The sequence below is a fragment of the Dysidea avara genome, chromosome 13 (genome assembly GCF_963678975.1).
Source record: "Dysidea avara chromosome 13, odDysAvar1.4, whole genome shotgun sequence".
NCBI classification, from domain to species: domain Eukaryota; kingdom Metazoa; phylum Porifera; class Demospongiae; order Dictyoceratida; family Dysideidae; genus Dysidea; species Dysidea avara.
Genome location: NC_089284.1, coordinates 13,647,016 through 13,671,312, shown reverse-complemented (window position 1 = coordinate 13,671,312; position 24,297 = coordinate 13,647,016). Strand labels below are relative to the sequence as shown.

The window sequence follows — 24,297 nt, the reverse complement described above, 5'->3', positions numbered from 1 at the left end:
ATCAATTTACGGAAGAGACATGTGAGAATGACATCATAGTGTGTTTACACTTGTTGCTTAGGAGTTTGGGGCGTTGCCGTACGTGGAGTACCGGTAGTTAAGCAATCACGTGATATTTTATAGTTGCTCGCGTGAGTTTTGTTTGAAGGGGTGTAACTGTCATATTGTATTCTGAGGAGGATGAGAAACTGTTTATCTGGAGACTGTGAGTGAATAAAAGTACCTATACTCTGTTCGTTGCATGCATACACCTGGAGAAAACGCACAACGTGCCGTAAATAATGTTGTAAAGGGGCGTTGCTGATTACGTGCCCTACTGTGTGGGATTTGCGCACATGCATATTAAGTTTAACGTTTTATATATTATACCAACGTGCATTTGCAAACTAGACTGCCAGTGTCTCATCAGCCACTTCCTAAATTTTGATGCAGGTGGGCGGTAATTTTTCATTATTGAAGGAAGCACTCAACAGCAGGCTATCTGTCACCACAAGGATCATCTTAAAGCTTAGTCTTACCTTTCTGAAGCAAGAAGAAACGTTTTCCTTAGCTGAAAATGTCAAAAGGATGTCTAGTTTGTCTAAACTGACATTGCACGTAATCAATTATAGCAGTGACGAATTTAGAAACGGGTGATGCGGGCAAGTGATGAGAAACTATCAATCAACTTTGCCTGGCCTAACTGTGCTTATATCAAAAAAGGCTATTGGAAATTGTCAACTAAAAGAATTTTAACCTCAATTCTTATGAAGCAGTTATGCATTAAAAGCTACTCCATGTCCTTTTTGTAGTTTTAGCTTGGTCCCACTGATCAGTTGAAAGATCTTGTCAACAGCCATTATACATGTATGCATTTACCTCATATGCAAAAAATAAAATGCAAAGTGCACCCATTAGAATACATAATTTGCATGACAAACTGTGCATAAAACCATAGCTCTTGAATTTCATTATACAATGGCATCAGAACTTTTGTTGTAATGTTTTTATAGTGGCAGTTATTTCCACCATGATGTGTGTTACATACTATTGCATGCATGGAGCTCAGTACACAAACCTCAAAAGTGCGCTGGCCAAACTTGGTCTCGTTCTATGAGTTGGAGCGCACTAATTGAGAATCCACCTGAACTAAGGACTTTACTGGTCAGTTTACAAAGATACATTACAAAACAAGGTGAAATGTTTCGTAGCTGGATTTGTAAATTTGCTGCACAAGTATCTTTCCTCTTTTCTCCCTTGGTCGCTACATGATAAGTTGTATACACGACTTGCATTTTACCAAGGATTCTGATAAACTTAATTACTCAAGGATTCTGAATTTGAAATCAAGCCAAAAATCAAATTTGTGTCTGAAGACATCAGTTAGTTAGCCAGTCAGTAGAAAAATCTGTGAAAAATATAGCTACATTAAATCAATCTGTAGTAACTTAGCAGAAACATTTTTGGCCACTGTGATGACAATTTTGGGCTTTACTCTATCTAACCAAGGCACCATGAATGTTTTAGCTGGTAGAGGTGTACCAATATGGGTTTTTAGCAAGTACCAATATCCGATATTGATGCAACCAAAAGAAGCCGATAACCGATAGTTGATCCGATATTTGCATTAATATTTTAAGCAAACAAAAGTGTATATTTACCTACCCTACAACAACATGTGTATGTATTCATTGTTATACTCTGCCTGTGGTGGTATACAGCTTGAGTTTTTATTGTGCAATCCAGAAAATTAGGCACCCACAAACATTTTTATGTATACTCCAATGAAGCCTTAAACGGATATTTCTGCATTACTCCACATTCTAATGGCTTGTGAGAAAGCTGGTACAGCAAGTTTCCTGTGACCTTTCTTTTATTACAAAGGTACTCTAACTGCTTCATTTGTAAAGACTGTGTAATAAGCTTTCCAGCAACAAACACTAGAATCGCATGTACTTATATGGCTTCTCATAGCATAGCGCTTGTTGTAGAGTGATTAATAAGCCAGAGCCGGATGGATAACCGGCGTAGAAAACCAATGCACAATCCGTTTATGTACAAATTATTGCCACTGTACAAATATCGGTAGCGATATCGGTCCTCCTGCTGTTCTGGACCGATACCAATATTGGTAAAAAATATCATATCAGTGGCCGATATTGTAGCCGATCCGATTATCGGTACACTTCTACTAGCTGGTTTCTGGTTAATACTCTTGTGAGAAAGTGCAAACCTCAGGCATGATCCCTAATATGCAGTTACTACTGTACTGTATGATAGTCTCCTTGCCAACATTATTTTTGAGCATGGTACTTTATGTCAGCAAAATGACGATTTTTCAAAATTGAACAATGCACATGCCCAGGGCTGCCGAGAGAATTTAGGGGGGCCCAGGGCAAATTTAGAATTTGGGACTCCTATAACTGGTATAGCTAGGTATCACCTTTAGCATGCAAAGCATGCCAATCTAGCCCTTCCCCCCAGGAAAATTTTGAAAGTAGACCCTCTAAACTTGAACATGAGAGTGATTTCAATAGTTATCACATTGCAGTGTCTGCCTTTTAAGATCTATTACAAGTAATGGTTTGCTGTACCTGGAAATATTATACTCATTACTTATTGAGCTTGGCTTATAGATGGTGTGTCTTTGAGTCTACAGGGAATATTTACACTGCTGTACATTCGTTTTTTTTTTATGTGTGGATAATGTAGCTATGGGGCAGCTATGAAACCCCTTACAAAGGGCAAAATGTCCCCTTCCCCATTGGCAGCCCTGCACATGTCAAAAAACATGTATAATATTTACTACAGTTTATATCAAAACAAAGGCAATATTATTATAACTATTTCATGGCTATAACTTCTTCACAGAAATACTATCAAGATACTCTAATAGAGCAGTCATTTACTCTAATACAACAGTCAGCTACAACTACAAATACACTCTAATAAAACAGTCAACTGTTGAGTAAATTTGAAAACATATTTTTTTTGAACAGAACAGATTTGCTAATTGGCTCAAGCCTAGCTGGGCTGTTTTCAAAAGCATAATTACCTAAATCCTACCTAGAAATCAACTTCAATACAACAATAAATATTTTTTAGTGGTGCTTTATCAATTAAAATGATACAACTATTGAGATTGTGAAACTTGCTTCATTGAGTATGATTAAAACTTTGCATAACTAGCATGTGTAGTTTTTACTATTGCTTTTACACGTGTTGTATTAGAAAAGTGTATTGGTGTGAACTATGCAGGGTTTTGGTGAGCCATATCAGTCGTATACAGTGCCATGTGAATTTCAAGCCATTTAGTCTACCTATCAATACTAGCTCTGTCCCTAGATTGCCAGCTTATCTCGATTGTGCTTGTTTCTCATGCTTGGTTTTTGCTTTATATCCCCTTAGCTAATACTCTCAGTACTTTCAAATCCCAAAAGGTTTGCACTACCATGGTAAACCTATCTGCATTGTGTTTACCCTGCAGAATTGCACTTGTATTTCTCGTAACTTTTTTCACTTTTACCAATCTGTTCAGATATATGTGCTATAGTATGCTCTTTTTACCCTCCAAATTTGAATAAATCGTTCATGAGGCATGGTAATTTTTGTAAGTGGTGTAACAAGAAAAATTAACACAGAAGATGAGGAATAATGTGAAGAAAACATGACAAATTTTGAAGGAACATAATTATCTCAAATCCCTTAAAAATTCTTAATTTTCCTTATACTTGTATAATAAAGAAACCTATCATTAATGGCCATAGCCACCATATGGTAGTATGACCATATGCCACCATAAAATGAAATTTCTCACTTTGTTATAAGTTTCACATGTTTCAGAGCAAGGTGCACTAGTGCCCAAATGGACATGACCATAGAGGTCTCATTTCTTTGACAAACCAAAAGCAGCAATATCACAGAACTGTTCTCATTCAATAAAGATCCAGCCTTGATAAGATGTGCTTCAAGTGTTGCTAGAACAATTCACCGTTTGCTGAAAAAGTTGCAATGCTTGATTTGTATGAACAAAATACGGAGCAAATCCTAGCTATGTGTGTGTGTGTGCAAGCTTCATGAGCCCTGTACTACACTGACATTATTAAATTGCAGCTGAAATGATAGCTAAGCTAAGTTCAGGGAACTGTTTTATCCATTTAAATATATGTAGTGTGTATGCGTGTATGTAACAGTTTTGCTTGAAAAATCACACTGACCTGGTAATTGGTGCTAATGCTTTCAAATCACAGGTAAAAGATTTAGAATGCGTACAGAATATGGGGATATTTTTGAATAATTATTATCACTTACTGTAAGCAAGATATAGAGCGCTGAAGTGGTAACTGATATAGTATACTGATTGTGGTGATGATAATACGATAATAGGTAAATCTCGTTTTGCAATGAAATGCCTCTGACTTCTAAATATAATGAATTTAAAAATTGTTAATTTAGAAATGGAAGTAGGGATCAAGCGATAAAAACTACTGAAACAAGTGATTTGAATGATGGCAACTATTACAACATAGCTTTGTGGGGAAATCCTTACATTGGCATCTCACCACGTCACGATATATGTTCAATGCCAAAGTAGGGATTTCCCCACAAAGCTATGTTGTAATAGTTGCCATCATTCAAATCACTTGTTTCAGTAGTTTTTATCGCTTGATCCCTACTTCCATTTCTAAATTTTTAAATTCACTAGTTTGTTAACTTTTTTTGATATAGGTATATAGCTATTATTGATCTTTGGCACTGACTGCTCTATTAGAGTATCTCGATCTTGCTGCTTGCTTTATGCAAGCTGCTCAATTACTAAATTGAAAGGCATGCAGGGTTTCTATCTCCTGTTTTCTACAATTAGTTACAGCTGGACCATTAATAATGGGCGTGGTCCACTGATTGTTAAGTACGAGCGCGCGCTCTGATTGATAAGGGCGTGGCCGTGTGTTCTTACTTCACTAGGCTGTTTGATCGCTTTGCAAGTGTTGCTATACAGGCATCTACTTGCCCTTACAGTACGGAATCCGTTATTAGTTTTGTGGCATCCGAATACGGCTGCTCTAAGGAAAGTGTCGATACGAATTATTAACGCCTCCGTGACTGGAAAAGAAGACAATCCGTAATTGAAGATAAAAGGAAAGGCAAAGCGCAGAAGGCAGACACTCGTCGGAACCCGAAAAGGCACATCCCAGCAGCGAGTTAAATATTGTGGCAAAGAATGGTGATCCTTCGCTGCTTCGTTTGGCCTGTAGCCTTGCGAATGTGGTCAGGCAGGCAGGCAGGCAGGCTGGCAGGCAGGCTGGCTGGCAGGCAGACGAAAATTTCTGTTTTAGCGATTTTTTAGAAATAAAATTCCAGCACTTTTCTAGTCGTTTCCTGATATATAACGCTAGAAATAAAGTTAGAAACTTGAAGACTCTTTAGTAAAAGGTTTATTTGCTGTGTGAGATATTTCTAGGATGATTTTTGAGGGATCGAAATTTGAGGCGCGCGCCAAATCCACCCCAATCTCTACTTAAACAGTACTATTGCACTGTTTGATATGCTAGGCGCCTACAAAACTACATAAATTTATTTTTGGCCCAAGTCGGAGATTCGTGCGACTTTCGCTTCCGAAGTTACAGCACTCTGTAATCTGTTGTGATGATAATTGGTGGCTTGTGTTAATGGGTTGTAAAAAGCATCTTTCTGCTAATGTACTTTTTAATTTGTTGCACATAAAGTTATTGTATTGTAAACTTGACTGTTTTCCCATAGGATAACTATGGATTCCCACATGACCAGATGTAAATGTGCAGAGAATAATAATAATAGAACAATTTCTGAACAAACCAATATCAACTCATCATCGCTATCATGTGGGAGCTGTCATTTGTCAATTGTTAAACAGAACTGTAGCAATAATTCACGGACTACAACCACTAACATAATGCAATGTAAAATGAGGATACAGTTTTTCCATACAAATAATAAACTAATCTCTTCAGTGTTTTCCTTGTTGTTGTTCTTGTTGTGTTCTTCAGTCATATACAGTAACTCCACACTAAATGTGATAATAGAAGATCAAGTTGCGCAAGTGGGCCATTTCTTCCATTACAACATCTTGTCAAATGACTCTGCCTTAGAAAGAAAGTTTGAAATCAAGGTACACGTTGTGCTTTAATATGTACACATGCTGAGTTTTGGTATTATCATATACTAAAAAATATAAGTACATGTACTAAGTCTGTACCTAGCTGGTTTGGTGTTACAAAATGTATTATATTCTGTAGGTATCTGAAGCAGGTAGTGACAAGTTACCACACTGGTTGTTATTTGACAATTTGCTGGCCACATTTTCTGGTGTACCGTCAGTAGCTGATGAAGGAAATATATTTGTAACAGTACAATTGCTTGATAACAATCAAGTTGTATTAGATGAAGTATTTTCTATTGAAGTCAGGCCAGCAGGATCTGTTTTGTTAAGTAGAAAACTGTCAAAATTGTTTTTGCAAAGAATGGCCGAAACATCTCATAGGTCAACACAAAGTGTGACTATGCAGCAATCACAAAAAAGCTCTACAATATTGTCAAAACAACCACTGTACTTTCTACCAATACATTGTACAACCAAATCTAATATGGTGATTGGAAATTTGCTTCTAAAGCTTAAAAACCCATTGGCTCCCACAGAGTTAGTCAATCTTTTCACTTTGCTATCGGACTCACTAGGTGTTAGTATAGATAAGTTGTATCTCAGTGATAAAGAGTACAGCAAGTTTGACAGTAAAGTTGTACTATGGGGACATTACGTTGGTAGTGACAGTCTTACTTCTGCAACCAGCAACCAGACATTTACTCTAATATCTTTCATTATTGGCTGCAGCAAGGATGTCATGTACTCAGATATTTACAGGGTAATTATTCAAAGGCTAGATGAATTGCTGGAATCTGTTGATAAACTTGAGCTGCTACAAAATGTACTAGAGAGATGGTTTATTACAGTTGAGGGAGATGATGTCTCTGAAGCAAAGAGGTTACATGAAAGACGGAGGAGACAAGCTGCTGTATTGCTAACTGAAATACCAGAACCAAACTTTGATATTGTTTTCACCACTGCTGTGACTGATATGTTTACTACTAGCATTGTAGTACCAACTACTTTAATACCAAGTATGGTTACAACTCAGCCAGTATCGAGTATAACTCCTTCATTATTGACTATAGCAATGACTTCAGATCTCCTAACCATCGAAACTATATTGACTGCTACACCTTCCTTTGTGGTTTCATCAGCTATAATGGTGGTTGATAGCACTAGCATTATCCCAACTCCATCAATCACACCTATTGAGCCATCATCTACTATTCCTGTGCTATTCACCACATCTTTGTTTACCAGTGCTGCAGCAGTCTTAACCACCACACCAAGTTTCTCAGTAGATATAACCAGTCTGTTCCCACTCAAATCTACCCCTGTCATCATAGTGGACTCAACCCCTGTAATAACACCTTCAACCGTGTTGACTACTATTGGTGATGAGAGTAGTATACCATCTTTAGTTGTCACAACACCTGTGTTGAGTAGTGTAGTTACCAGTGATGTGATATTCACACCTTCTTTTGTTGTGACATCATTTGAGAGCTTGACACCTTTCATTTCACCTAGTGAGACATCCCAACCAGCAGTAATTACAATGACAACTGTGGTACTTGAAACTTCTTTGATTACTGAAACATTGTTGTCATTTAGTCCGTTTTTTACAACTGCAGTTATTGATACTAGTTCTTTCCCTCTGTTTACTGCACCAAGTGTTACAGAGACAAGTTTTTCTTCTCCGGTGATTGTTTTTCCTTCAAGCACCTTTTTGGAAACTAGTATAGAAATACAACCTCCAACTACTTTAATTGTCCAGGGCACCAGTTTATCCATGCAACCAAGTCCTTTTGTCACGAGCGTACCAGTATTCACCGAGACTGTACTAACTACAGCAGTCACATCTGTTTCAACAAGTCCTGTGTTATCAACATTTATATTTACTACACCATTGCCAGATACATCACTAGTAACTACTACAACACTTACAAGTATCACATCATTGCTACAGCCATCACTGACACTGCTGGATATATCATCTATTCCAATAGAAACTACACCAGTATTATTAACAACTTTTGTTGTGATGACCGATACATCTATATTGCCAATTGTCACTAGTATTCCAATTGATATTTCAAGCAGTGTTGTAGTACCACCAAGTATTTCAAATATAATTCTACCCACATCAACCATGTCGGATACTTCCATAATGTCAAGTTTTATATCACCGTCAGCATCACCAAATGTTACCATTGTCTCTGATTCATTCACTATTACTACAACTCCAACTCCACTAGTGACTAGTATTGAAATAACAGACTTCACCGTAGTCGTACCATCATCTAGTGTACCAACTCTGATAACAACTGTTGTGTTTACCCCCACACCATCTTTTATTATTGATACTAGTCAACCAATTGAAACATCTAGTATTCCAGCTGAAGTAACAACTGCTGTATTTACTCCAACGACTTTTCTATCTAGTGTGATTGCTGATACTAGCCAACCAATTGAAACATCTAGTATGCTAGCTCAAACCACAACCGTTATATTATCACCTACACCGTTTGTTTCCAGTGCAGTACTTGATACTAGCCAACCAATTGAAACATCTAGTATGCTAGCTCAAACCACAACTGTTATATTATCACCTACACCATTTGTTTCCAGTGCAGTACTTGATACTAGCCAACCAATTGAAACATCTGGTATGCTAGCTCAAACAACAACTCTTATATTTTCACCTACACCATTTCTATCCAGTGCAATTGCTGATACTAGTCAACCAATTGAAACTTCCAGTATGCTAGCTCAAACAACAACTCCTATATTTTCACCTACACCATTTCTATCCAGTGCAGTCATTGATACAAGCCAGCCAATTGAGTCATCTAGTATGCCAGTTCAAATAACAACCATCATATTTCGCCCCACATCATTTGTTTCCAGTGCAGTATTGGTCACTAGTCAACCAATTGAACTTACGACAACATTGCCTGCTATCACTGTACCTAGCATAATAACTGATACATTTTCCACCACCAGTTTTGTTGTTCTTGTCACCTCACCAATACCTGTATCATCCATTGTATCACCAATAACCACTAGTGAAGTTGTGTCTTTTGTTACACCAACACCATCCATGTCTCCAGTATCATCTGTGGGGACTACAGTCTTTGTACCGACCACTACACTACCAGTATTCACTGTACCAAGTGTAACTACTGTTGTGCCACCAGACACTAGCAGTTTCATTTTTGTACCAACAAGTAGTGAAGTATTTGATGTCACCACTATGATACCGTCCAGTGTGCTACCTACAACCACAAGTGTTATTGCAGACACTAGCGTATCTGCTATCCCTTCTGTGGTTACTACAATGCTGCTGGACAGTAGTGAGATAATTGTACCTACAACAACGTTACCTGTATTCAGTGTCTTTACTCCTTCACTAGTAGCCAGTGAAGTTATAAACACCACCACTGTTATTGGTGATACAAGTGTAACTGAAACTATCTCACCCACCCCAACGTTATTCACTACTGTTATTATACCAACAACAAGTACAGTGAATGTTAGCTCAAGTGTGATGGATGTTCCCACCTCTACTTTGCCAGTGTTTAGCGATCTATCAATGATGACGTCTGCACCTGTGTTTACTATAACTGCTGTTTCACCTAGTGTAACAAGCATGGCCGTGTTCACCATACCTAATGCTACCACTTTTATTGCAGAGACCTCACAGGTGGTACCAACTACAACAGTTATACTTCCCACAACTACTGTGGTCCCAATTACCACTATGGTGACAACAATGGTTCCCACACCCACCCCTACTCGTAGCAATCAAGCACCTCAACTGATTAATCCTATTAATCCTCTAATGTGGAGTGAAGGCCAGCCAGCCATGTATGAAATTCCTGAGAACACATTCTACGATACTGAAAATGGCTCCACCAGTAACTTGGTACTGTCACTGCAACATTCAACAGGCCAAACAGTTGCTAATAGCACATGGATACAGTTAATTAATGGTGTACTATATGGTCTACCACTACAAGAACAAATAGACAACCTGGCTGTCACAGAACATGTATTCATTTTAGTAGCACAAGACCCACAAAATGCTATAGCACGTGATTTCATTGTCATCTCTGTACTGCCACAGGATCCATTTATTGCTAACTTTATTACCTTCTTTGTAGATGGTGACTTTAACATATTCAATCAACAGATTATTAGTAAAATTGGCCTGGTAAATAGACTTGCATCATTTGGGCCCAGTAATACAACCAGTGATGTTTATGTTCAAGATCTATTTGATGGAAGTATTGGCTTACAGTATGGCAACACTACAATACCCAATTCTGAATGTGAAACATTTAATAAACTAGTGGGGTTAATCTACAATAATGTAACCATGATGTATTCTAATAGTTTTGCCACAGCATTAATGCCTTATGTAGTTACGAAAGTCCCCATGATCGATGGGCCATGTTTACAACCAGTTGGACCGAATGTGTCAGACGTCTCAACCATTGAAGAACGATCATCTAACAAGTTCTACTACACAATTATTCCAGGTGTTGTGGTAGCTGTGATACTGTTGGTTGGAGCAATACTTGCGTGTGTTCTCTACAGACGTACTTATCGTGAACGTAAAAAAATATACAGGGAAAACTTAGATGTCACTTTTATAAACAGACGTGCAATAATACTAGAAGCAGAGGATCGAAACAGACCAAAACGATCTCACAGACCAACAGTAATGTATGGAGAATTGCCTCAATATGTAACAAGGAGAAAGCGTGATGATGAAGTGGATGGAGGCGAACCTGTGAGACCACCAGCACATGAAAAGGAACCACTGATACCAGACTTTGATCCACCAGCTTATCAGCTTGCTCCAATATTTGATGATTACGCCATATGTCATGAAGAGTCTCAAGACTGATTCAGTCAATACTCTAACAAACACACACACACATCATACACATATGTAATCATGTATAGTAGTATACAAGTAACCATATTTATTACGTACTCCAATTCCATATGCAAACGTACATAAGTACCACACATAAATTGATACAAATATAAATCTCATTCTGGTACAAAATGTTCTTGTATAAGTACAGGCTTTTGTGTGTATAGTTTCTTATCAACACAGGTTACTATCAATGTCAGTTCAAACTTATTCATTGTTCTGTTGGGTAGAGGATTGGTCTCTGTGGAGTGACAATGCTTCACACTTGGCTCTAAGCTGGTGTAAAGACACAGCATGTTTAATTGAGCAAGTCAATTGAATGTACATACACCGACATAATACTGGACACAAACCAAATACACACTATGTACTGTAAAAAGTGTGTATGCACAGTATATGCATGCAGTCCTGCAACTGCATTATTGACATCAACATAAAGGCCAGCATATATCCACCAGTACTTTACCTCCAAATTCAGCATAAAGGGGACATCTTTGTGTGTTACCCACCCATTATGTACACAAGTCCACGTCATCCTTGCAACTTATGTAATTTTGCATGTATTTGTAGTAGCAGATATAAATGTGTCTGCATATCCACTACCAGTTAATACATTAAGGGCTATATCCTAAAGAGAATCAAATGACTGTTATAGACATGTTATATTGCAATACATGTGGATTGTATCAGGAGCTTATAAGTGCTGCTCCTGACTGTATACACGTATGTATGTTTGTACATACCTGTGCTATCAGAATATGTAACTGTCTATTTCTCTCCATCTCAGATTCCTATACAAATAACAGTAAATGAAGACTAACAAATTTATACTGTCTTTTTCCAGGGGGAGGTAAAACTACATAATATTATGGCTAAGAATTATGCAGGATGAAACTGCAAACAATATTAGTGCTATCACTCAAACTTCAATTATGCGGTAATACACTCACCTGCGGTCTCATTCGTGGATTCCACCTAATATAGAAACCATTCCATAGTCGAAGTTGTCTAATACTGGTCACTGGATAAATTACCTGCAAACAGTGTACTTAGCCACCAATACAAGACATACAACAGGTAGAAAACGTTTTTGATATTATTAACAAGGGTACAAGACATGTACATTCTTGAACAGGTTGAACAATGCACAATGAGTTTCTATTGCAATCTGAGAGACAAGAGTTCAGAAATGTACTGATACTAGCTTCACACAATCAGGTATTCAATTCACAGTCAGAAGTTTGTATGAATTACTATGGAGATTCATTATGAAACAATCACATAACTTACGTGCTGATGTTGATTGTCTGAATATAATGGATTTTTGTATATATCAATCTAGAAACAAAACATGGTATACAACAAACTAATGACCGAACATGGTTTGTGTGTGTGTGTGTGTGTGTGTGTGTGTGTGTGTGTGTGTGTGTGTGTGTGTGTGTGTGTGTGTGTGTGTGTGTGTGTGTATGTATGTACAGGTGTATTATGATTATGACTAAAGTACCTGGTAAAAGCAGAGCCTGTATACCAGTAAGATGTTCATATTAACTGCACTATGTATGTATGTATGTATGTATGTATGTATGTATGTATGTATGTATGTATGTATGTATGTATGTATGTATGTATGTATGTATGTATGTATGTATGTATGTATGTATGTATGTATGTATGTATGTATGTATGTATGTATGTATGTATGTATGTATGTATGTATGTATGTATGTATGTATGTATGTATGTATGTATGTATGTATGTATGTATGTATGTATGTATGTATGTATGTATGTATGTATGTATGTATGTATGTATGTATGTATGCATGTATATATGTATGTATGTACTACGTATATATGTACTGCATGTATGTATACCTCATGCATACATACATGCATGTATGCATGGATGTATGTATGTATGTATGTATGTATGTATGTACGTATGTATGTATGTATGTATGTATGTATGTATGTATGTATGCATGCATGCATGCATGCATGTATGGATGTATGTATGTATGTATGTATGTATGTATGTATGTATGTATGTATGTATGTATGTATGTATGTATGTATGTACTACGTATAAAAGTACTGCATGTATGTATACCTCATAGAGCAAATGATATGTCATACAGTATATGTTGGAACCATCTCAAAACACATACTTGGGGACCATGTTAAGGCTGTTCTTTTTAAAAATGAAGATGCACAAAATTAGGCTTGTTGGGACCAACCAAAATTCATCCCTGATATTACAGAGGTATCCTGTATATTTAGAGCCAGAATTTGTCAAGTACTGCATGTGCAGCGTGCACTAAGAGAAGCTTCTGAAGACTTTGAATGTATGTGTATAGTATTGACACTATCATGTGATAGTACAGTGTGCACAAGCACACTGCTACAAACGTACATAGAGCTGTACATACCTGGCTATTGGTAAAACTCCACAGAGACACTGTCTTTTCTTTAACCGCCTATGAAAAACAAAAGTACATTACACAAATCATGAGTATTATTGTATACGTATAGTTATATTTGTGACCAAGAACAAATTCATACGCATGTATATACATACATACATACTAGTGCTCTGCGATATATCGGTAATACCGTTTATCGTGATAAATTATCATAACCATTTATCATATCGTGACAGCGTTTGATAACCGATATATCGAAATACCGGTTTATTGATGAATACCGGCATAGGATTGCTTTTAACCCAGCCTTTGGTGTTTAATTATCCAATCTGTTGATGGTTTAGCAGATATACACTAAACAAAAACTTGAGCTGGTCACATTACAACATATGCTTACTTGTACTGAACTGTATATTTTTCTGGTTTTTGGGATGATACCACTTCATACTAGGCCCAAGAAATGATGTAATTGTTACAATGACATATTAACTATATACCGATATACCGCGATATTTTCCTGTTACTAATACTGTGTATTCAAATTTCAATACCGCCGAGCTCTAATACATACATACATACATACATACATACACTATCAGTGAAAAGGTATGTACGTAAGTACACATAAACACAACATATTATATGCTGTACACTGCTATGCACCTTACTGACCAGCAGTGTAACACATATTTCAGAGAGTTGAAAAATAAACTATATACTCTTATGTATATGTGGCACAAGACTAACCTCCACAGTTCTGTGACGCTCACAGTTGAACAGAAACGTCCCAAATAGGCAGCTTGATAAAAACACAACCAAAGGTAAGTAGTATGTGCATGCATAATAAACAATTGTGAATTCACAAATTAAAAGGGGAAATTTTTGCAAGTACATAGCACTGTTAATGTCCTAGTACTATGACACATATTATCTATCACTATGGATACAGAGGATGTAGTAAAGGCATGTGTAGGTGGAGGCCTGGAGCTCACAATATTAGTTGTACACACTTATATACCTGTACACGTGATCCATTAAGGTGATTAAGAACAGCTCATTAAACTCGAAGGCACAAGGAAACTACATCACAAGAAAGAGAAGCAGCACATCAATACTACACCTTATACACCTGTATAGGACAACACGCACCATACGTATGATTGTGTCTATACATAGTCATAACTGCTACAAAAATGGTTTACCTGTCGAGTCATTTGCCACACACAGTCAATAAACTGTAGAAAGATCGGTGCCCTCTGATCGTCACCTGCATTTCTGTCACCGTGACCGATACGCTATACAGTATAGCAAAAATCCATTAACAAAACCATCACACTTATTGCATGTACACACACGTACATACATAACAAAGATGCATGTACCATATGCATGTATCCTTATTTGTAGTTATGTTAACAAAGATGCATCACTTCTGACACAAAAATGCTTGTTTCATAGTCACATGCACACCAATGGTGCAGGAGACTATCAATTCACTGGAAACAAACCTGTTGAAACTTGTGTCCAAAAGACAACCACTCCTTCTCAATCAACACCTGTACAAGACAACAAGACAATCACTCATTTTCAAACACCAGGATTACGGTATACACACCTCAAAGCCTACGATGGTCCTGTAGTATGGGTCCAACATTAACATGGACAATGCTGATAGTTGGGCAGTACGGTCCCACCCATCAGTACAATGGATGAGTACACTGGCCTTCTGTTTCTCTATCAGTTCAGTTATCCTCACTGCTCCATTGAGGATACACTACAGAAAGACAATCACATGGAGTGGGTACGGTAGCTAGCAAGTAAGCTAGACAAATTCTGCCCATGTGCAGCATTCTAACAAACTTAGAACTCTATAAATCTGCTTTTGCTGTCAATGATTTTGCCAAATGTCTTTCTCTCACCAAAATATGCACACAGAGGCACACACACACACACATCAAAGCAATCCTTTATACAACAGACACACTCATACACCTAATATTTAGGGCTGCAACAAATATTTGATTCGTTTGGATATTCATTTTGTTAAAATTTATCCGGATACTAAATTTACCATTTGGATATTCGTTTACTAGTAAATTACAAGTGTGTACAGTCTAAATGGTATTGGTTACCAGCTATATTTCTACAAGATGGACTGTTCTGCCATGTAAAATTGATTAGAAAGACAACAACCATTAATTTTGCATATATTTCAAAGAGAAAGTGACCATGTATGCGGTAATTAATATATGCAGCTGAATTCTAGCACTTTTGCATTACTGAAAATGTTAACAAATAGTTCAGTATTCGTTTGTTAAGACATCAGATACTAAATTTGACATTCGTTGTAATATTCTTGGTAGGTGGGCAGTAGGGCTGGAACGAAGGTCAGTTTTAGTCTCTAAAGGTTCTTGTAATAAAACTACTGAAAAAAGCTCCGCTGACTTTATCCTAGCCGTCAGTAATTAATGATTATGATTGAATGTTGTACATGTGGTTTCATCCTTTGTTGCAGCCATATTTGTAGCACAAGAAAATTATACGGGATAGTAACAGCTACATAGACTATACATTTGTGGCAGTAGTAGTTGCCTCATGGTAAGACATACCAGTATCCAAGATTACCAAAACTTAAAACAACTTTCGAAGGTTACAAAACCTTCATCTCCGAACCTTTGTCCCAGCCCTTATGTATGAAGATTACTCTTTACGTTAGCAACACACACAGATGAGACAAATACTGCATGAGCTTTATACCTTGATGTAATCCAGCCAATGTGTGGACTCTAGGTTAGTCAGCCAATGATTATCATCTATTGTAGGGTAGACAATGTCCATCAACTTGTTCAAACTAAAACAGTAGAGTAGAATACAGCATGGTGATGTGTTTGGTGAGTAGTCTACCTTTCTCTCATCACGTGAATGTTGCCAATGTCAAGAAAGTGTAATTCAATATTAGAATATACATCATCAGCTTCATAACCGCCGCCCATTGCCTACATATTGAGTAAACAGCGAAGTGAACTAAATCACATCTTTGCAGTCTGTACTTGTGTTCAATTATTATTATTAAATGGTACATGTATGAATCATCACAACTAGGGAAACTCTTCAGACCAAAAGATACGGCCTCAATAAGTAAACATTAGCCACACCAAATATGGTTGCTGTACTGTAATGTGATGGTCGTAAAAAAGTGTCCACTAAGTGATGTCTTACTGTACAGGATTCCACTTACAATGTTAGCAATTGCATTGATCTTTGGCCTTGCATCGAGTATGTAGAGCTTCTTAGAATTTTTGTTAGCTTCAAGAATACCCTAAAAATATAGACAGTGTTAAACAAACATTTATTGAAACCATCTAATAGTACACCCCAGTACAATCACAGTAAGAAAAAATGTACACAATTACATACTCAACAGAATACATTCTTAACAAAATAAAAGTGCACTATTCTGACCATATACCTGAATGTAGCTCTCATCATCCTTGCTCCTCCTGCTCAACTTCCCAATCATCGGTTGACTGCATCTTGTGATCGACGCATGAGTTACTGGATGAAGCCATGAAAGTGCCTATAGCAGATTGATATCATGTGGTCTTGAGTTGAAAGATGTTCACAGTTCATACTAACCGGCATCCTCCCCTTGCTCCTGAACTGTGCCACGCCCTCAAGTTCAGTATCGGAGAATTTCTTGAGAACACCCAACTAGTAAGGATAAACAGATATGTACGTAAGGATTTCTGTTCAGCAATAATAATGTGCATGTGATCATACTGATACACATACACTCGTGTAAATATTTACATACATTCATTTCACATCACATAAACAAACAATGCAGTGGATCAGTATCTTCTACTTATACAGGAATATTATGATCAATCACAAACACACACACATACGCACACCCACTTACAGTTGCTGGGTAAGTCTCACACAAATCATATGTTTGGTTGGTGTTTGATACTCTCCAAGGCACTCCAGGACTATCACAACCCTACAAAGACAACAGAATTAAACAGATGTGTGTAGGAAGGAAGTAAGGACTGCAGGTTCACATTTAAACTACTGATACTACAGGTTATCAAGAACTTTCAGACCACACACACCATCACAGACATACCAATCTCTTTAACTCATCAGCAGCATCATACACTAGCCAGCCATCAGTCGGGTACTCTTCTTTGAAGTGGTAAGCAAACACGTGCTACAATCAGACACATCATAACAACAATGAGAAAGATGAAAGAGCAAGTTATAGAACATAAGCCAATGGTGATTTCACATATAAAGAAAATAATTCTCTTTGATTTCTTATGAAAGCTTCTCTGTGAATACTCAATACTAAATGGACATATCAAACACACATCTGTGTGCTATTGTGGATTGCAACCAGAAAGCAATAACAAGGTGGCCTTATATTGTTGGCCACTATAACAAGGTGGTCTTATTAACAAGGTGACAACTAAGCGAATGCATGAGTCACCCAGAAGTTACAGCAAAGAGTTCTTATGAAATCTTGGCTATATATGGACATGGATATAGGGGCTAACCACTGAACACATATTAGTGAATAGATGTACAAACAAGTTGTATTGATATCATGTAACTAGCACTACACCATAAGCTGGCAAATATACACACATATCCATATCTCAGTGGGATATTTACACACTCTTATTACTTATATGTGACTCTGTTAGTCTGTTGAACACAACAGATACACATGCGGTAGCGGCCTTAAAATAGAGCACAGATAATGGACACGGAGATTAACTACACGGACTCTCTGGAGCTTGGCAAGCCATGACATTATGTAGTTCACCCTAGCATTGGTGACACCATATACCACTATTAACTGTGATGTCTCAGTATAACTTACAGGATCACACCTATGTATAGTGTTAATATCTAATTACAAACAAGGTCAGTAACAAAAACAGATCATAAAACTAAGACAATGAAGAGATATTTTTAGACGCAGATTAAACGTGGATACCTAATGTATGCAACAACAAGGTGTATACGTACCTTTCCATAGCTAACTGGAAATGCCACAATCTACAAAAGGAAAAGCAAACAAATAAATAACACGTACAAATACACATGTATACTACTACACATGAAGTCGAGTTCATTACTAACTTGTAGTCTTTCATATGCTCCTCTCCTAGAGTGTCCCTCCTGCTTGTGAGCAAACTTTATAGTTCTCATATCCTATTATGGGTGAGTTGTGAATGTTGATAATACATTACACTGTCATAATAAGGCACACAGACATCCTGTTAAGAGCCCACAAGAGTCACAAGGCACAAACATGTGGGGTACTGACAACAGGGATTAGGGAATATTTTGTCTTTGCCATAAACTAGGACCTTGTCAGCAAGCACAGATAAATCATTACTCTCAGCAAAGCAGTAAACCAATAGCAGGAGATTCCCATGGCATACAACTTTTTAAACACTCTTGGAGTCCTGGTGTTATTGTTTACATGAAAGGTTGTGGTCATAAATGGCAAATGCATAAAATATACTCTTATGAATGGTTGTGTTTACAAGTGAAATTTGCATACATCAACAGCTAGTCATTTGACTTTTCAGTTCATAATATTTGTGACCGTCTCAGCAAAAAACCCGACTTGTTCGCACAAGCATGTGTATTGAGAAAATTGAAATTTAAAAATAATTTGTAAAATTACGTATGCTACAAAAAAAACTATGCAAGTTTTTCTTGGGCCAGTACTTGAAGAAGGAAGACTCAAATCGATTAATACTATATACCAATTTATTCGCCTGCTCATGGAGAGTTCGAAAATCTTTGTTTCGTTTCTCTAGCTCCAACGGTATGCGCGTCACATGCATTTGTTTACGATGTGGTAAACGTAAACAAGATTGTCATCGTTTCTTCTACCAAACCGCCTTTACATCCATATGTGCAAGTATCTACAGGGCTAATGCTATGCCTTGGCTGATGTGCTGATCCATGGTGAACGTTTTAAGCCAAATTGCAACGTTGTAGACTAATCCAAACGGAAGTTATGGCTGCAAATATAAGCGCCTGTAGTTTATTTTCAGTATAGTCGCTGTACAAATCAATTACCTTGCTCTTCCTACTGTCTATTGCTATAATTCGAAAACTACACACCACAGAAGGCTCAAACTTTGGTGGTCCATTCATTGGACACTGCTGATATTGCTGAGTGAATAAAAAAATTTTTTTTAACTGTACGAACAAGTCGGGTTTTTGCTGAGACGGTCACATTTATTAGCACATGGGCAGTGTATGTGGTAGTATACTGTGGGACATACACACATACAAACTGATGTAACAAGCATGACATTACTTCATTACATGCTTATCAATTTCTGCACACTATGTGTAAGGTATCTGTGACCAGGAGCAAATTATATGCACAACTAAATTCAAGTATGTTAACAGTTAAATTTAATTGGTACAACATAAACATTATGTCCACATAGTATTTGTACAGCTTGACCTACTGTACCTTAAAATACAGTACTGAGTCACAATAATAGAATTCAGCATATGCTGTACACTATTAGAGTATAATCATTGCTTGGAATTTGTGTAAATAATCGGTTGACAGGCATAAAATTAGCCGGTCTCAGTTCGGATCAAACGATACTATTATGATCTACAACTATCACTGTCTCTCTACCCAGTTAGTAGAGAAGTATTAAATTATGAGATAAATATGTAGATAATTGGATAAATGCACACCTTGCAACAAATCTCGAGGCCATAAGCATTCTCCCCTCTACTCCTCGATCGTCCTATCTTTTCCACTCGCTGTATTGTCCCAAGAGGAACTTCAATGGAGAACAGTGGCTCTGAAGGCTGTCAATAAACACAATCAACCTATTACTCTTTCATTCGTGCATATTTTACCTCAGAGTTCTCCGGAGGACTGGCCTTAAAGTATATCTTGTAATTTGTGATGTACAGGGTACCATGAATGGGACCATGAAACGGATCCAACATGGTCACATCAGATGCTAACAAGATAAGTGATCACACACAAATAATACATCTTTAGTTTACAAAGACATACTGCCATTCCACCCCATACTGGCTCTCCACTATTATTAACTTTTGGTAGCACCCATGTTACATACAAATTTGTGTGGGCCCAAACATGGAATCCACTTGAGGTATTTTGTTGTTGCTAAAAGCAAGCATCGTTCATGTTACATGCAAATAAGCAATGCTATACATCAGTGGTATACTAGAAGTATTACATATAAGGCATGTTGGGGCCAGTTGGACAAAAACAAAAGGTTATATAGCAGCTCATCTTTTAGTCTTCTCCCTGTAAAAACTAAATAGTGGGATACTAGTACATGTACTGTACATACCACCTGTGACATAACTACTCCACATGTATCATGGTAAACACATGATTCACACATGTTTGTCACATGCATTACTGTAACATGCATGTCACTGGATTATACCAAGCGTTCATGAGCACAAACATAGCATGCACATTGCAGCATTTCCAGTAGGGCCGCCTTTTGACTGGCAACAGATAATTTTGCAAAGGTACACCTCAGGGGTACAAATAAAGTACATACTGAGGCTGGACACAAGTGCATACACTACTAGTGAATGACAATACTAGTGTACACCCCCACACACAACACATACCAGTGTAACTGTATAGTTCTCCATTCAGCAAGGGAAGATCAGTAGGTGCAGAGCTCTGATCAGTATCGGTCACATCCAATATACACTGTAAAAGGTGGACAGAAATTAATGATCCTTACAATAAAGGAATGTGTGGATCCACAACTCTACTGAAACTTGAAAATGATTGCTATCCCCTCACAGCATTTTTAAAAACATGTATACACATCTCCATTGTGAAAATATACTTGAAAATCATGAAATTTCATAGGGTGTGTGGGGGACTGTATAGCATTAAGAAGTATTCCCTAACTACATTATCAGCTTGTGTTTCAAGTCATCAATTGTCTTCTCAAGTCGACTAGATTCATAGTTGCTTTTTCTATATTCTAGTGCATGTAGAAAGATTTTTTTCAAGGCAGTATCAAGTCCCATACTTTTATAGTTTGACAACAAGTGCGGTACACTTGCCTATGAGTCTTATGCTCACGATTTTCTGCTGTCGTTCTTTGCAGAAAATCAGTTTTGTTTTAATGCATACAACACACACATCGAGTGACTAGCTAGGCCTACTTCTAGCATACGCATATCACATTTAACACCTCTATGGACTTCTTTCTATCCAGTTTGGGAGAAACATCGTCAACCGCGCACAAATAAGACTCCCTCCTAGACACATCGGGCGACTCTATACAAGTAAACATAATAAATTATAGTGAAGGATAACCAGATGGTATAGTCAATTCAATACGAGCGTTTACTATAAATACGCTGATAACCTATAACTGAGTAATCTATTACGATTTTAATTTACCTTCTTCAGTTTTGTGTTCATCCATCCCTTTCGCTTTCCACACCCCAAATATGGATGACTGAATGTCTGATTGTGGTATTGATCGATTAACTCTGAATAACGCGCAGTACCATAAATGTAGACGCGCTTATTTAGTTGACTTATCACATAGATAATAGACACCCTATTATCTATGCTTATCATGACAAGAAAAATCGAATGAGTGTGGAAAAAAGTTGAAATAGTTTTTGTGACTAGTGTGTTTATAATTGTCATTGGATTGTTTTGTATTCCTGTCATCCTTTTTGCAGTCAGCGATGATGCGTCTAATCTATGCTACGGTTACGTTGTATATAATATCTATGGTCTAATTCACTTGAACAATTTGATGTCGAAAACTGCTCTCTGGTACAGCAAGACTCACAGGTATGTTAATCAGCTAAAGCAAGTAGGCCAATGATGGGATCTATGCCATGACCATCGTATCATAGACATTAGTGGTCTGCAGGTTACTCTTGCTTTACCATTCACAAAATATTAAGTGTGCTAAACATCACTGCTGCCTGAAAAATTGCTGAAATTGAACTACAGGGTGAATTGCTTTATTAGGCCACTACAATGAGATTACTTGTTTCTCATCAACCGCCCGCACCAAAATTTTCTTTTGCCCATGCGCACCCATTATTGCACGAGATGGCAGCATGGCTTTTTTGAGTGTTGTGGTAGTGGGTTTATCACGTAGAAAAGTACTATTTCCATGAAAAACTGCAATCCCATTGAGATACAGACACCATTTATGAGTGTTTTTTACTTCTGTGTTGATTAGAGAGCTTTCTGGAGCATCAACAACCACCAAGGCATCAACAGTGAGTGCTACAGTGTACATTAGACCCTACACTAGCATTGGTTTCGTGACCTGCATGCCCTATGTGCAGGGCCATCATATCTAAGAGACATAGTAGCTTTAGTCTTGCTACTTCTGCCACAAGCTTACACAGCCCCTCCCCCTAATAAGACTGACCAGCCTACATGTGCTAAGACTGCTGCTGCATGGTACATGACTCCAAGACTGTTGGAACTTTCGCAAAGGACTTGAATGCTATGTTACTGAAGTTGAAGTTTGTGTGCACTTGGAATTTTACCCTCAGTGTGCACCAGTGCTTGGTGTGCATCCTGCCAATAGCCTAAAAATAAAGGATTATTATACTGGTTTTGTACAAATATGCTATGGCTTGTGTAATAATGAGATAACCCGCCTGCCCGCATGTGTTACTCTATGAGAAGTTGATGAGAAACAAGTTATCTCATTGTAGTGGCCTTATGTCTTTGGTAGGATTGATCATCCACAGTAAAGGAGAAAACTAAAAGGGTTTTTTTATTGCCAACCCTATATTATGATTGGACATAACCTGAATACGCCAGCAGGGTTGTGACTGATCAGTAATGAATAATGATGACATCACAACCTTGTAGCTACATTACATGGTAATTAAACATATACTTTCTTGGGTTATTGGACACTGTGTATATTTGAATCTATCCAAATAGTAGTGTCCACACGTGAACAAGTACAACTGATGCGATATCACACTTATATTTATGGTCCGGAAAGGTTTCTAAGGGTAACTAAACATGTTGTTTTTAGTAATACAAAATAAATAATGAATCTTGCATGTTGTTACTTGAGTTTAGGAGAGTTGATATTTTATTGTAGACCCATCCAGCACTGTTTTAGCAAAAAACAACAAAGTAGAATGACTTACCTATGTATTTTGTAGAGCACCTTGCTGAATAACTTATAAGAGCGATAGACAAAATTCCAGTGGCAGATCCAAGTGGGGCACAGAAAGCATGTGCCCCCATCCCTTACCCCTCCCAAATAACATTTTTATATACAAGGTAGAGATATTCTAATAGAGCAGTTCAAGAGATACTCTAAATAGAGCAGGCAGTCAAATACTCTAATAGAACAGTCACAACATACAACACTATTGAGAAAATTCTCTACAGTTGCTGAGTATGAAAAACTAGCATCTGCAGTGCTATCCCATGCATGGACACACGTATCCTGCGACACACGTATCCTACTAAGGATATTTTGCAAATGAAATGCACATGGTCTGCCACTCTTTAGGTCCATAATAATTATTATAGCTATACTGTAGCTACAGTAGCTGAACTACTCATTTCTTTCACTTAACTCTTGATCAATATAGTCCACTTAAAAAAAGCAGGGTGGTTTAGATAAACTTCTCTACACCAATACGTACTACCCTGGTGTTTCCCCCTCCCCCTTGCCAAACTGTCGATCTGCCCCTGGGTATTCCTGCTCATTTATGCCATTTGCGACACAGGTATATCTTAGATGGAAGACATTTGC

At 37.5% G+C, this 24,297-nt stretch overlaps 2 protein-coding genes across 2 annotated transcripts; one reads left to right on the top strand and one right to left on the bottom strand.

Moving 5' to 3' along the window:
- The first annotated feature begins 115 nt into the window (after positions 1-115).
- Positions 116-11,110, top strand: LOC136242207 (uncharacterized). Its single transcript, XM_066033631.1, has 3 exons — positions 116-205; positions 5,740-6,127; positions 6,255-11,110. Exons 2-3 carry the CDS (start codon positions 5,747-5,749, stop codon positions 11,013-11,015), a joined length of 5,142 nt encoding a protein of 1,713 aa, XP_065889703.1. The 5' UTR covers positions 116-205; positions 5,740-5,746; the 3' UTR covers positions 11,016-11,110.
- A 19-nt stretch (positions 11,111-11,129) lies between these two features.
- Positions 11,130-22,019, bottom strand: LOC136242208 (myotubularin-related protein 2-like). The gene is made up of 24 exons (XM_066033632.1): positions 21,939-22,019; positions 21,727-21,812; positions 21,146-21,230; positions 20,387-20,493; positions 20,219-20,335; positions 18,623-18,694; positions 18,509-18,538; positions 17,601-17,684; positions 17,394-17,474; positions 17,108-17,182; positions 16,941-17,048; positions 16,710-16,790; positions 16,376-16,467; positions 16,229-16,322; positions 15,087-15,245; positions 14,980-15,027; positions 14,674-14,766; positions 14,490-14,551; positions 14,219-14,270; positions 13,478-13,525; positions 12,339-12,386; positions 11,999-12,082; positions 11,792-11,839; positions 11,130-11,324 (listed from the first exon to the last, which is right to left on the bottom strand). The coding sequence occupies exons 1-24, from the start codon at positions 21,961-21,963 to the stop codon at positions 11,256-11,258; spliced, it is 1,848 nt and encodes a 615-aa protein (XP_065889704.1). The 5' UTR covers positions 21,964-22,019; the 3' UTR covers positions 11,130-11,255.
- Positions 22,020-24,297: the final 2,278 nt, after the last annotated feature.

Excerpts from the sequence above, each read along its gene's own strand:
- LOC136242207 (XM_066033631.1), top strand. The coding sequence starts at position 5,747 with ATGGATTCCCACATGACCAGATGTAAATGTGCAGAGAATAATAATAAT. Across the intron at positions 6,128-6,254 it reads AAAGAAAGTTTGAAATCAAG|GTATCTGAAGCAGGTAGTGA; the intron begins GTACACGTTGTG and ends TATATTCTGTAG.
- LOC136242208 (XM_066033632.1), bottom strand. The coding sequence starts at position 21,963 with ATGGATGAACACAAAACTGAAGAAG. Across the intron at positions 21,813-21,938 it reads TGAACACAAAACTGAAGAAG|AGTCGCCCGATGTGTCTAGG; the intron begins GTAAATTAAAAT and ends TTACTTGTATAG. Across the intron at positions 16,323-16,375 it reads ATTCACGTGATGAGAGAAAG|TTTGAACAAGTTGATGGACA; the intron begins GTAGACTACTCA and ends CTACTGTTTTAG.